The following is a 14,378-nucleotide window of genomic DNA, read 5'->3' as shown; positions in this document are numbered from 1 at the left end:
CTCAGCTTTGGCAAGCCCAGGGTCCAGAGGATCTAGGGTTTGTCTTGGGATTGGGCGGTGGGAGGGGCTAGGCGGCAGGTGCCCTCCTTGTCTGGGCTCCATCTGCTGCATCCTCCTACAGCTGAGCCTAAGGGGGAAGGAAGAGCAGAACCCACTGGCAGTTAACCCTGCCTGCAGGCTGGCTGGGGAATGGGGTGAGGGGAGTGCAGGTGAGCTGAACTGTGGGCTTTGTAAGACCACCCGAGTCCTGCCAGAAACCTCCCTGTGAAGCTGGGCGAGCCAAACTTGTACCTCTCTGCATCTCAGTTTTCCCATCTGTGAAATGGGGAAGGGGGAGATGGTGTTGAAGAATGATGTGTAAAGATGGGGCGTGTGTGTGTGTGTGTGTGCAAGTGTGTGTATGTATGTGCACGTGTGTGTATGTGCTGAAGATAGGGTAACGGTGAAGCCTAGTGGGTCTCTGCCAGCCATTGGCGCTCTGGGGTTGCCATCTGGGGAGACCATAGTCTTGAAGGATTGGGAGCTCCCCCTAGCACACCCAAGCCTCCCTGTAGGGCCTGGGACAGGGGTGGCCTGGGGGAGACCCTACCCTCCTTTTTTCCACTTCCCTTGCCTTTTCCATTCCCAGTAGCCCCAGAACAGGCAGTGCCTGGGAAGCAGAAAGGCAGGATTCTATTCCAGGAGAACTGGGGTAGAGGGGTGGAGAGCACGCATGCTGGGCTGTGTTTGCAAACACCGCAAGAAAACACTGGTTGTTGAGGTCAGAAGGGGTTTTTGGAAATTTTTAGCTCTCAGAAAGCCGTTCCATCAGTACGCTGAAGGCAGGCGTCTGAAGGCTGGCCCTGTGGCCGGCCTCCAGCTGGCACGGGGAAGGGGCGGAGGCAGAGGGGCTGGTGCTCAGATGACTGCTGGCAGGGAGGGAAATTTCTCCTGCGCTGCTGAGGCCTGTGGTTTCTAATATTGACTCCCTGGTCTGCATGGTGCCAGACCTGGGAGGGGCGGGGCAGGAGGGTCAAGGTGGAGCAGGGTGGGGCCAGGGCGACTAAGAGAGGCCCTGGCCTTGGGCGTGTGCGGGTGATGATAAATAACAGCTCACGTTTATTCAGAGCTTCCTAAATGTCAGGCCCCGTTCTGGGTGCTTTCTATGCCTCATCACTCATTGGCTTCTCACTAAATAGGACCATGAAGTCCTGCTGAGGAGCAGCAAGGAGAGAGTGACCTGCTTGAGGTCACAGAGTTAGTGGCAGAGAGTCAGGACATGGCCTGGCCGTCTGCTGCCAGTGCTGTCAGCCTAGACCAGTGGTTTTCAGAGTGTCCTTCCCAGACCTGGAAACCCATCAGAAAAGCACATTCTCGGGTCCCATCGTAGTCTACTGGATTTGACCCCCAAGGGATGGCCCTGCCACCTGTGTGTCTTTCTATAGCCCCCCGGGTGACTGGGAGATACATACAAGCTTGAGACCCCTGACTCTCACTTGGCCCTGCCCAGAGACAGGGTCTCTTGGGAGACTTTCCCCAGAGCAGGGTGAGGGATGGGCTTGGGATGGACCTGGGGAAGGTACTCTGTCTCCAGTTTCTCTATCCCACCCCCTTTCTGTCCTTTCTGACCCCTGTGCCCCCCACCACCCCAATCAGGGAGGCTGGTTATTCAGACTATGAAGAATGAAGACTTTGGAGCTGGGAGATCTGGCTTCAGACTCAGTTCTGCTGTGTAGACTCTACACACAGCAGGTCCCTGTGATCTGCCCTCCAGGCTTTCTCCTCCTTACAGTAGGCCAGAGCTGCTCTGGGAGGAGGCAGCTGGGCCTCCCTGCCCAGCCTGTGGTCTCCACGTGAGCACAACAGAGCCCTGGTCCAGAAGGGACAGATGACGGGTTAGAGGGTCAGGGAGGGCTGGCACTCCTGCAGAGGATTCCTTGGGTGGGGTGGGGTGGTGGTTGGGGACTGAGGGGAGACCCTGGTCCCTGCTGTCGGGCAGCTCCTGGAGCTTGGGCTGGGGCAGGATGCCTGGGAAGTTCTGGTGGGCTTCTTTGCCTCCTGCCTGGTGGCCCATGGCCCAGGATTGGGGGCTCTGGGAGGTGGCTGGGTGAAGATTAGGGCTGGGCTGAGTGGGGACAGAATGTGGCATCTTTACTTCTGCTCCAGAGCCATCCTTAGACTCCTGGTGGGCCAACCTAGGGGGCTGGGAGGGGCTGGCTGATGTGCCTTCCCACTTCCTGCTCTGTTCCCAGACCCTGTCCTCCGTCAGCCATCCCAAGCTGCCTTGACCCTGAACTACACAGGTTTCATCCACCTGGAAAGAAGTTTTGGCCTCAACCTCCCATCTTCCAGGCAGTAGGGGCTAAAGTCGGGGCATTTTTCTTTTTATTATGGCTGCAACCACAGCCTATGGAAGTTACCCAGCCCAAGGATTGAATCTGAACTGCAGCTGTGACCTCTGCCGCAGCTGCAGCAATGCGGGACCCTTTAACCCACTGTGCCAGGCCGAGGGTTGAACCTGTGCCACCGCAGCACCCTGAGTTGCTACAGTCAGGTTCTTAACCCATTGTGCCACGGTGGGAACTCCAAGTCTGGGCATTTTTAGAAATAGCACTATTGCCTTCAGTTCAACCCCTTTGCTTCCTTCATGCCTGTCTTGGTCCAGTTCTCCCAGAGGCCAGAACCTCTTAGGGGTCATTGCCCCTCCCTGTCCTCATATGGACGACTTACTCGCAGGTCCTAGGGATGGCGCTGGAGAGGTGTGTCCTAGTCTGAGACCCACTGTCTCAACCTGGTCCATGGTCAACTTAGCAAAGGCTTGTTTGCATGCCCTTGGCAGTCATGCTCACGTCCATCTGCGTGATTCAAGGGCCCCTCTAACCACATCACCGAGTTGGAAACGGAGCCCCGGAGACTGTGGGCAGGAAGCGGCCCTGGAACGGGGTGTCTGCAGAGTCCACACTGCAGGATGCCTTTCGTAGGAAGCACTTCTGTTGGTCTGGGCGAGGAAAGGGTGGCACCAGGGTGAGGGACAGGATCAGTCCACAGGTGTTTATTGATGGCCGGCGACACATAAAGCATAGTCCCTGACACGAGGCATGTGGCAACTGCGTTGGTAAAAAGGTTGCTTGGAATCTGTTTCAGAGGCAGGTGGGATAAGAATCACAACCAAAACAATAGTTGGGGAAGTAGACATATTCCCATGATGAGATTCTGGTCTTGCACGGAGGACCAGATAAGTGCCGCAGATGCTGGAGTTCCTGGGTGGGAGAGAGAGCCCTTCTCACTGGGGTGTTCAGGGAGGCCCTCATGGAAGAAGACAGCTTCTAGGCAAAGAGAAGCCATTCCACAAGCAAAGACTGGATTTGGGACTTGCAAAGAAGGGTCTGGATGGAGCAGAGCCCTTGGGCGTGGGAATTGAGGTCTGTGAGGGGACAGGGCCAATGGTGGGGGTGGCCCTGGAAAGCCCACGGGAGAGTGAGGACTCTGGCAAGTTCCCTGTGGGGGCCGCTGTGGTTTCACGTGAAGTGTGAAGCATAAAGACCCGAGGCGGTGTTCCAGCACTTCTGTTCCCTTTAGTAGTTGGTGACTTTGGGCCACTCTAATTTCTCCTAATAGTTGTAAAGTGGGAATCAAAGGTAGTCACAGCTGTTCCCTCCCTGGGTTCTCGTGAATCAGTGAAACGCCAGCTGGGGCATGCATGCCCAGCAAGTCCGAGCAAGAGTGACTTAACTTGCTGTTTGTTTCCTTTTGAGGGGTCAGTGGCTGTCAGAATTAGGGGCCTTTGTGAGGCTGGTCAGGCTGGAAGATTCTAGTACCAGTAGGAATGTCTTTCATTGTCCACACTCTGCTTGGGGTGAGCATATTGTGTCTGAGACTTAGGTTGGCGCCTTCGGTGCTGTCTCGGGAACCTTCTGCCCAGCTCGGCCACCAGCTCTGGGGAGAGAGCCAGCTTGCGGGTGTTTGCCCGGAGGCCTCACGCTGTTTTCTCCCTCTGCCCACAGCCCATCAACACTGAAACTGCCCCCAAGAATGTAGTGGACAAGGTGAGTGACAGCGGGCGAGGTGGGGTGGCTGGGAACGGCGTGGCGAGGCCGGAAAAGCAGAAGGAAGATGCGGGGGAAGTGAACAGATATATGTGTATGTGGGGGGACATCTTTCTGGAGCAGATTTGGGGAACTGGAGGGAAGGGTGGGGACATGGGTGACGTTGAGAGCCGGACATCTGACCATCCCCCTGTGTGTTTGGCAATGGATTGCTGGGCAACTAGGTGGGTGGGGAGGGAGAGGCCGGTGGTTAAATAAAGTGGCTTCTTTATTAAATATGTAGAATGCGAGAAAGCCAGGCAGAAGAGAGTTCCCTCAAGGCTGCTTGGAGGAGGAGAGAAGGAAGTGGGTGGGTCTCGTGGTGGGGAAACCGAGGCTGGCAGTGGTGAGCCGTCATGGGCTTGGAGATGGAGGCCTTGGAGATGGAGGCCTTGGTTCCCATCCTAACTCCTCCACAGTCCTGTTTGTGAGACTGTAGGCAAGTCCCAAGTTTGTCTGTGCCTCAGTTTTCCTGTCTGCAAAATGGGAATAATAACATCTCCCCCCAGGAGAGACACAAATGAGAGGGTATGGTTAGTGCTGCGGAACTTTTTCTGGACAAAGACACAAACAACTAAGCCCCCCTCCCAGGCACTTCTGCCAAGCCCTCACTCCCACCACTGCCACACCCAGCAGGTGAAAGACCTGGCGTCTTTTTTTTTTTTTTTTTCTCTTAGGCCTGCACTCGAGGCATATGGAGGTTCCCAGGCTAAGGGTCTAATCAGAGCTCTATAGCTGCCAGCCTACACCAGAGCCACAGCAATGCAAGATCTGAGCTGTGTCTGCAACCTACACCACAGTTCATGGCAATGCCGGATCCTTAACCCACTGAGCGAGGCCGGGGATTGAACCCACTACCTCATGGTTCCTAGCCGGATTCATTTCCACTGTGCCACGATGGGAACTCCTCCAAGACCTGGCATCTTTTGATGACTCCCCTTGACTCCCCTCTCTGCCTTTTCTTTGTTTCCAGGGAGAAGGAGCCTTCCGGGGTGGGAACACACGGAAAAACCTTGAGGAAGACGTAAGTATGAGGAGAGAGAGGAGAAAGATGTGGGGGATCCCTGGTGCCCCCAGGGGGTTGGGGGAGGTGGATGGTGTCTTACAGGCAGGCCATACCTGTGCCAGGAGAGGGGCTGGGAGGGTGAGCAGGCTCCACGACTTAGGTCTTGAGCCTCAGTCTTGACTTTGGCCTCCTGATCAGCTGGATCCAGAGTTTGTCACTGAGGCAGAGCTGAGTGCTGCAGGGTGGGGGTTGTGCGAGGCCTGGCTGGGTGGTAAGCAGTCACCAGGAAGGACAAGGGGAACGGGCAATACCACAGCAAGAGGGACTAAGGGCAGAGATGAAGAGGGTCTCCTGGGGGCTCATCAGCCCTTGGGGAATTGCAGGCCCTGCTTCTCTGGAGAGAGGAGGCTTTGAAAATGGCCTAAGAGTTTCCACTGTGGCTCAGCGGTAATGAACCTGACTAGTACCTATGAGGATGTGGGCTCGATCCCTGGCCTCACTCAGTGGGTTCAGGATCTGGCATTGCCATAAGCTGTGGTGTAGGTTGAAGATGAGGCTCAGATCCAGCGTTGCTGTGGCTGTGGTGTAGGCCAGCAGCTGCAGCTCCATTTGGACCCCTAGACTGGGAATTTCCATATGTTGTGGGTACAGCCCTAAAAAAAAAAAAAAAAAAAAAGGAAAGAAAAGAAAGAAAGAAAGAAAATGGCCTAAATGCATTGATTCAGGAGGACCCTTATGCAGAAGGACCCCAGGGAAGGAAAGAGGGGCTTCCCTGGACCTTACTTTGAGCCATGCTCGTGTCTGGGCTTGTCTTCACACTCCAGGGGCCAAAGGGGGGGACCCTTCTCTTTCTTCCCCACCCGGCAAAGGGGGGGGCCCTTCTCTTTCTTCCCCACCCTTCTCTGACAGTTCGCCCCTCTGCTGGCCTCTCCATCCTCACCCGCCCTGATCAGCAGAGGAACAGGGAGTGGTTTTGGCGGTTGGCACAGGGGGAGCTGTTGATGGCATGAGGCCCTATCATCTGACAGCTGCCTGACCCACCGCGGGGAGGGCCTAGGAGGGAGGCTCTGGGCTCCTGCAGGCAGCCGCACTTCTGTCTGTGGTGAGCCCACCACCTGGCCACATTGCCCTGGGCCAGCCCCGCGAGGCCAGCCCTGCAAGTCGGAGGCGTCCCGGAGGTGTCCAGGAGGAGAGAGGACAATGCCTCTCAAATTAGTGGGGAAGGCTCTGTTCAAGGTATGTGCGGGGGGGCCCCCCGGGCACAGATGCACATGCTGGGGAGGGACCCTTGTCTGAGTTTGTGACATTTCTGGGGCTGGGGTGTAGGGGAGAAATTAATCTTTTGTGTACCTACTGCTAAGAATTAACTAGCTTGATACACACAGAGCATATAATAGGTGCTCAGTAAATCTTGGCCATTCTTCTTGCTGTTATTTTGGCTAAGGGCCAGGAGCTGGGCTGGATATTTTTTGATCCACGTGACGTCTTGCTGTGGCAGATGGTGTGGCCGCGTTTTATAGATGAGGAACCAGAGGCTTGGAGGGGCCCACTGACTCCATGAAATGTCTTCTCCATCCCATCCTGGAACCACTGCCTGGATCTGGAGTTTCCAGGACTCCTGACCATTGACCAGGAGACAGGGTGGCTGATGATATCTGAACTAAGCCTCTGAGCCAATGGTCTAGCCCAGCCCTAGAACAGCGGCACCTTACAACCCCAGCCAGGGCCGGGCAGATCCTACAGGTAAAGCTGCAGCAAGAGAGAGTGAAGGTAGACATCAAGAAGAACTTTTTGACGTGAGGGTGTGTATGACCTTGGTCTTGGGGAAGAAAGAGGTTGCCGCTTAGTTGCGATTAGAGGCTTTTTTTTTTCTTTTTTTTCTTTTGAGAAGATTCTGTTGATCTGGGCTGAAAGTGTGTGTGTCTGTGTGTGTCAGGGGTGTGGGGGGGTGTCATATCTGGATATGGGAGGAGGGACAAAATGAATTTGGGTCTAGTTAGTTTAGTTGAAGTTCCTCAAAGGCTAAGCAAGTGAGCAAATTCCAGAATGGCCCTGGCGCTGCAAAGAGGGAGAGCAAACGTACCTTTTGAGATTCTCAGACACCTGTTCCAGGTTGGGCGACCCCAAGGTCCCTGAGTTGGTCCCCTGCCCAGCCACTAGGCTCTCCTGCAGTCATCCCCGGGTGAGGACACCCGTTTTCAAGGCAGCGTGGTTGCTGCCCTGAGCCTGCTGCTGTGATAATGTGCCTGTTTGTTGAGCTGTTTTCCTGTCTCTGGCCCGCGGCCCGGGACTCACAGGGCAGGAATGGCTGTTTTCCTCCAATGAGGTTGATGTGTTGCAGTTTGTGGCTGGTGTGCTGTGTCGCACTTTGTTTTGGAAAAATCCGGGCCGGTGGGCAGGAAGGACAGAGGAAGAGGTGTGGCTGGAGGGGCTGGAGGGGCTGCTGCAGAGGGGTGGGGGTGGCCACAGCCCCCAGAAGAGACACAGGGATGGGAAGGGTGTCTGTCATAGACTGGTCACCAGTCTCTGGCTGCCTGACGTGGCTCCGGGTGTCGCTTCCAGACCCTCCTCCCAACTGTGCCCCCTGGGGACTGGGGCTCAGGAAACAGCTTTTCTTTTGGTCCAGGGCTGTTGTGTTTGGTCTGTGGACCTCAAAGGAAGGCAGGACTCTTCCCACGCAGTCGTTGCTCCAAACCAACCCCACCCAGATCCTGGGGTTCCCGCTGTTGCTGCAGGGTGGGGAAGAAGAGGGTGAAAAATGGAGCCGGGGGGTGGGGACATGGATCTTGAGCTGCTCTGGAGTGTCTGAGCAGTGGTCAGCAGCTCTCGCCTGCAGCGAGGACCAAGGCCAACAGAGTTCGCTGAATCTGCAGCAGGAAGGGTGAGGGTTAGATACCAGGAGGAACTGCCCGATAATAAGAGAAGTAAGACACTGTTTGGGGAAGGCTGTGGAATTTCCTTTCCCAGTGTCGTTTAAGCAGAGGAAAGACTGTGTGTTGGTGATGACGATAGGGCAGATTCTTGGTGCCTAGGGAGGTGGATCAAAAGTCCTATTATCCATCCCTGTCTGGGGAAGGATAGGGAAGTTCAAAGCTGAGTGTGTAAAGGGCTTTGAGAGCCCCAGTGAGGAAAGGAATGGGATTACAGGCAGCCAGAGAGCTTGCTTGCCTTGATGAAATAAACTCTTTCCAGTACTCTTTACAAAGCCCTCTGGTGGTTTTTCCCAGAGGCTCTAAATGGAGCAGAGAAATCACCCGAGACTCTGCTGTACCCATTGACAGATGGGTCAGTGAGACCAAGTGGCTGCTTCTCACCCTGGCTCCGTGGAGGAGCACCTGCCTTCACAGACCGTAGGGACCTTGCGCACGGCTGGTGCCACTCCATGTGCATGACGATGGGGAGCAGAGAGGCCCGTGTCCCTCTTGAAAAAGGCCCTCGGGATTAGGCAGCCGCAGGAGGCGCTGTCTCTCGCCTGGCGTGTGTGAGGTCACTGTATTTCTTGGAGCATCAGGTTGTGTTACTCATGCGCCCCCGCCCCCAGCCCCTTGGTGGTTCCCCGGTTCTCCCTGTGACTCTGCCACCAACCCTCGGACGTGTTACCTGTGCACGTCTGCTTTCTGCTAGCGAGTGTCACATGCCCCCAAACTTTGCAGAAAACAGGAAGCCCTGTCAGTTAGGGGGCGGCCCAATGATTCATCGGGAGATGACCGTCCAGCTGTTCATCTCCATCCTCCCCGCTGGGGTCACCGTCCAGGGCAGCTTCCTCCCCGGCCTCCCCTTCCCTGGCTGGCTCGGCAGAGCAGAGCCGGCTTGGACTTTGTCTTATCACCTCTGGAGGCAGTGTGGCCATGGCCAGACTCGGTTGGGGCCAAGTTTTTATTTATCTTCCTTGGCTTTTTTGGGGTGGGGAGGCGGAGGAATGTGGAGTGTTGTAACATTGAGGAGAGGGGTGGGGAAGCAGGAGCCGGCGCTCCCGCCCCGCGCATCCTTCTCGCCCCTGTGCCCGTGGAGGCTCCCCTAGGATCCCATCGGCTCCCAGGTCCCCTTGCCAAGCCGGTCTCAATATCCCATTGTCTCCCTGCGGCTCCCTAAGCCTGGCCCCGTGGTCCTGGCCGCACCTCCAGCCTTGGCTCTGGTGGTGGCTTCCAGTTGTTCGAAGCAGCTGTGGTGGCCTCCTCCAAACATGGCTGTGGATCAAGCAGTCGCCGGAACCCGAGGGGCTATTTATAGCAGGGTGGCCCCGGGGCCTGGAGCAGGGCCTGGGGCCTGGGGAGTTTCAGTGGCTCCTCATCAGGGATCAGCAGAATGGAGACGGATGGAGTGTTGGGTTTCTGCGTCCCTCTGGGTGGGTCGTTTTGAAACAGCCTGGTTTGGGTCTTGAAAACCAAATACAGCTCAACCCCTCCTTACCGCCCCCTCCCTCGCACCTCCTCCACCCCCAAAGCCTGACTCATGCCAACCCAAGTCCTCAGGGCCAGGAGAGCTGTGGCGACAGAGAAACTTTCCGCCCCGACAGCCCCACTTGGCTGTTTCCTCCTGCTGCTTCGTCCAAGGCTGAGCTGTTCAGAGCTGGGCGGCCGCCCAGGCAGAGGGGACTCTGGCCACAGCCTTCTGACCAGAGGCTGGATGGAGAACCCTTTTCTGAGCAGGGCTGCCCTGACTTGGGGCTCAGTTGGGAGCTGGGCTGTACAGCCAACTCGCCCCCACCTCGTAGGTGCTTCCGGGCCTGGAGATGGCTGAAGGGGGCTTCTCTTCTTGGGGCTCCAGGGGCCCAGCCCGGAGCCTGAGGGTGAACTCTGCCAGGCATCAGGACTTGGGGGTGAGTCACTGTGGCTTCGGTTTCTCCTCTTCTTGGTGGACTGTGGTCCAGCCTCTTCCAAGATGTGGATGCAACTTGATGGTCAGGGAAGGCCGGTTTCGGGGAGTTTGTCTGAAGAGTGCCATTGAATTCAGAGGACTCTGGCTGGGCCTGGGAATGGACAGGTTGGGTGTCAGATTCTGCATTGAGTGAGGTGGCTGAAAAGGATCGGGGGTGGGGGGGCAGCTGTTGATGCAGGGCTTTGCTTTTCCATAGGAGTGAATGTTGTGTTTGTATCTTTCCCCTTTTAATTGTACTTGATGTAGTAACAGTAACAACATGTAAGCGCCTCATGTGCGTAATTCTTTTTTTTTTTTTGCTTTTCTTTAGGGCCACAGGTGCGGCATATGGTAGTTCCCAGGCTAGGGGTCACATCGGAGCTGCGGCTGCTGGCCTACCCAACAGCCACAGCAATGTGGGATCTGAGCTGCATCTGCACCTTTACCACAGCTCATGGCAACGCTGTATCCTTAGCCCACTGAGCGAGACCAGGGATCGAACCTGTATCGTCATGGATACTGGTCAGATTTGTTTCTGCTGCGCCACGATGGGAACTCACGTATAATTCCTTGTACTCTTCACACAAGCTCATAAGGATCATCCCATCTTACTTACGATATTACAAAGGCTCAGAGCATTCAGTTAATCTCAAGGCTGCCCAGCAGGATGCTGTGGGACTCTGAACTGGATCTCGCGCTTTCATCATGTGCCATCAGGTTGCCCTGGGGTGTTTTGAGTACTAGCTTGGGTCCATTTGCCTACTTTTCTACAAGTCAGCAACCCTAGAGGTGGGAGCGGGTTAGGATAACAGACAAGGAGCAGTGAGTCCTCAGAAACATGATTTGCTGTCTAGCCCTGATCTCAGATGGTACACGCCACGCCCAGCTGCTTCTTGTCTCAAAACTTTGGATTGAATGACCGGTGTTGCTGCTTTAAAGGAGAGGCATAGGGGCTGCTGGTGGTTGGAGGAGAAATGTTCAGAGCTGGGCAGAGGGGTGCCAGCACTCCCATCTTTCCTTCTTTCATGCTTACCATCTCTAGGAGTCCCACTGTGGCTCAGTGGTAATGAACTCAACTAGTATCCATGAGGATGTGGGTTCGATCCCTGGTCTTGCTCAGTGGGTTAAGGATCTGACGTTGTTGTGAGCTGTGGTGTAGTCGCAGACGTGGCTCAGATCTGGTGTTGCTGTGGCTGTGGCTGTGGCGGCAGCTCAGCTCCAATTCAACTCCTAGCCCGGGAATTTCCATACGCCCTAAAAAGACAAAAAGAAAAAGAAAAGAAAAAAACCCACACTTACCATCTCTATCCTCCACTTGGGGTTACTATTCCAAAGTCCAGGGAACCAAGATGGAATCAGTTGAGTAACTGTTTTATTGAATGTGCACTCAGGGCAGATGGCACCAGCCCAGGCCGTAGTTTCTCAGTGTTCGAGATTTCTTCTTGCCCGGGGAAGGAAAGCCCTTCCCTTGGGGGCTCACAGGCACACAGGCTCGCTCACATGGGCTTGGCATTGATTGCTTTTGGCTTTGGGTTGCTGTGTTGCTGAGGCTTTAGGGTGCCTGAGCTGGAATGTTGGCAGAGGCAGGAGAGGAAATCTGTGTTTGCCCGTGGCCCTGACTGCTCTCGTGGACAGCTCTCTGCTGCTCTCCTGTCGTCCGGCCAACCTCCACCCTAATGCTGCTTCTCTTCTCTTTCCCAGGGCTCCACCAGAGTCACGCCAAGTGTCCAGGCCCATTCCCAGCCCATCAGGTATGCCCGTCTATGGGGGGCCGGGGGTGGGGTGCAGGCAGTGAAGTCAGTGAGCATGTTCTCAGCAAGTCATGCCTTTGGGACTCCGAGATGGAAGTCACAAAGCCACTGGGTAGGGAATGCGGCAGACGCGAAAACCATAGCAAGGGGATGCAGGGAGATGCCACTGGGAAATGGTCATGTTTTGAGTTCTAGTTCGAAGCCAGGCCTTGAGCTGGATTCTCTATTTAACCTGCATGATCTCATCTAGTCCTTGCAACAACCCTGCAAGGTAAGTGTTTTATCCCACTAGGCAGATGAAGAAACTGAGTCTCAGGGGGTGAAGTGGCTTGTTAGAGGTCCTGCAGTCACCAAGAGGAAGCCCTAGGGTTTGCATTCAGGCGTGGCTGACATGGGCCTGTGCTAGATCCCAGTCCTCTCAACAGGCAGAGGTTTCTGATGTCAGAGGGCCACTTATAAAAGGAAGGTTCTCAGTCTGGCTGGGCTGCTGGGGGCTGGGGAAAGGCAGGCACAGGGGACTTGATGCCTTGCTCGTTCAGAGTCTTCTTCTCCTGTGTCCAGGTTCTCTGGTTTTCTGACTTGTGCCCTTCCCTCTCTGCCTCCCCTTTACCCCTGAGGCTCCCGAGATGAGTGAGACACTGGCTCCGGGAATAAAGCCCCAGCCAGAGAGGGCCTGGTGTGTAGCTGAAGCTGCCAGGGGGTTGTAGTCCAGCTGCCACCTACCCACAGAGGCTGGAGGGCCCCTTTAGAGGACCCTGTCTTCCCCTGGACAAGAATCATGTTGGGGTGGGTGGGTGCAGCGTGCGATGCTGAGGTTGTCCAGGTGGTGGCGCTGTTCTGCCTTGAGTAGGAGCCCCGCCCCCAAAGGCTGCGGTGAAAAGTTTGTCTTCCCCAACAAGAATGGCCAGGACCCAGAGATCAAATCCAAAGTGGGGAGTTCCCGTCGTGGCGCAGTGGTTAACGAATCCGACTAGGAACCATGAGGTTGAGGGTTCGGTCCCTGCCCTTGCTCAGTGGGTTAACGATCCAGCGTTGCCGTGAGCTGTGGTGTAGGTTGCAGACCGTATGCCTTGGGAGCAGCCCAAAGAAATAGCAAAAAGACAAAAAAAAAAAAAAAAAAAAAAAAAAAAAATTCAAAGTGGGCTCCCAGCCCCCTGGCTCCTCTACCCCTGGGTCCTTGTCATTGAAATCATGGAGAGGCTGTATGTCACCGTTGGCTCCCCCTGTCTCCAAGCTCCCCTACACAGTTGGGCTCAGAGTTAATCCTGGTGGCGATCTAGATTCTGTCTCGCTTCTTGGTGTTCCCAGTGCACCCGGTCAGTTTGAAACACCCGGGTCGTGCTCCTCCCACTGCTCCTTCAGCTGCCGCTTGAGCCTGCAGTAGTGAAAGGCTACCGACTTGAACTGTGCATGTTGTCCACCTTGGGTGGAGGGAGGAGGCCAGACACCAGGAGGCTGGTGATGGGGTGATAAGGGGAGGGTGCCAGGGGCCCTTGGAAGCTGCGGGGGCTTCAGAATGGAATGCAGTGTCCCGGGACCCATTCCCTTCCCTTGGGCTCCCCAATGGGCACCCTGGACCCTCCCCTGGAGGAGCAGCTTGGCGAGGCGTACAGGAGTGAGCCCCCACCTCCCTCCCGAGTGCCCAGCCCGAGGGTTCCCCACCTCTCTGAGGAGCCTAGATGGCACTGGGATGTCTGGGGACTCCTTGCTAGGGCAGCAGCCCCGTCTGCTTCTTGGGCCTTTAGAAATCAGGAGGTCACCAAGCAGCCCTGGGAGGCAGTAGGAACTGCCAAAGGTGGGGAGAGAGCCAGAGAACCAAAGGCAGGAGTCAGCCTGCCTCTGGGAAGGCTGGAATGTGTGCTGTGGTCTGGCCTACCTGAGCCCAGGTGAGCGTGTCACCTGAGCTGCCCCTTCCCTTGAGGGGCCTCCTTGCCCACGCCACAGCTCAGAGCGAGGGGAGAGCAGCAAAGAGTCAGCTCCCGGATGGGAGAGCACTCCGTTCGGGCTCTCCTTCCTCTTACGGAGCTGTCCGGGGATCCTTCAAGAGACTTCTGCCAGACCAGGCAGCCACAGTATGTTGGGAGGTTGAGCTGGACCCCTGCGTTCCTGGCTGGTTCTGGCCCTGGCTCTGACCTCTGGGATCACAGGTTGAAGCAGTGCCAACAGGACTGATGAGCACCTAGAATTGGTGTCATCACTCTTTGGTTCTGAAATGGCCAGAGATCCTTGCCAGTTCCTGCCCCGCTCTGTTCTCTCCGACGCGCCCAGACTGGCCTTGCTGGATGCACAGGCCTTGCCAGGGGACGCCTGTGGCCTCGGCTCTGGGTCAGAGAGCAGCCTATTCCCCTGGGTTGGGTTTGGGGGAGATGCGTGGTGTGTAGGGGGTGCAGATACCTGGACCTGGTCCTGGGGGGCCTGGATTCTGATTAGACCCCCGTCTGCCTGCTATCTGCCCAGAAACATGAGTGTGAGCCGGACCACGGAGGACAGCTGTGAGCTGGACCTGGTGTACGTCACGGAGCGGATCATCGCCGTCTCCTTCCCCAGCACAGCCAATGAGGACAACTTCCGCAGCAACCTCCGCGAGGTGGCCCAGATGCTCAAGTCCAAACATGGAGGCAACTACCTGGTGAGGATGGGGCCCCTTGCCCGCTGGCCCAGTATCCCTGTCCTTTCTGCTTGCCACCTCCTCATGGTCCA

The 14,378-nt window shown here is 56.1% G+C and overlaps 1 protein-coding gene across 50 annotated transcripts in view; it reads left to right on the top strand.

Annotated features, from left to right (window-relative positions):
* Positions 1-14,378, top strand: part of TNS1 (tensin 1) — a 245,059-nt gene that overhangs the window by 130,289 nt on the left and 100,392 nt on the right. For 38 of the 50 annotated variants that reach the window (XR_014830099.1, XM_085000332.1, XM_085000339.1 and 35 more), the window contains 4 exons: positions 3,984-4,025; positions 5,038-5,088; positions 11,629-11,678; positions 14,136-14,307. Coding sequence is in view for 49 of the 50 variants with exons in the window: in XM_085000332.1 (XP_084856458.1) it covers positions 3,984-4,025; positions 5,038-5,088; positions 11,629-11,678; positions 14,136-14,307 (315 nt within the window). In the remaining variant the exon portion in view is untranslated. Of the gene's footprint in view, positions 1-3,983; positions 4,026-5,037; positions 5,089-6,165; positions 6,307-9,546; positions 9,890-11,628; positions 11,679-14,135; positions 14,308-14,378 lie in introns of those variants that run through there. The other 12 variants (XM_085000360.1, XM_085000355.1, XM_085000359.1 and 9 more) reach the window with 3 other exon arrangements.

The sequence above is a fragment of the Sus scrofa genome, chromosome 15 (assembly GCF_054392235.1).
Source record: "Sus scrofa isolate SSC_HxYL_T2T_F1_AM1 chromosome 15, Sscrofa_HxYL_maternal_Yorkshire_Landrace_v2.0, whole genome shotgun sequence".
In the NCBI taxonomy this organism is placed as follows: Eukaryota; Metazoa; Chordata; class Mammalia; order Artiodactyla; family Suidae; genus Sus; species Sus scrofa.
Note: the sequence above shows the minus strand (reverse complement) of the source record. Positions and strands in the feature narration are given on the sequence as shown.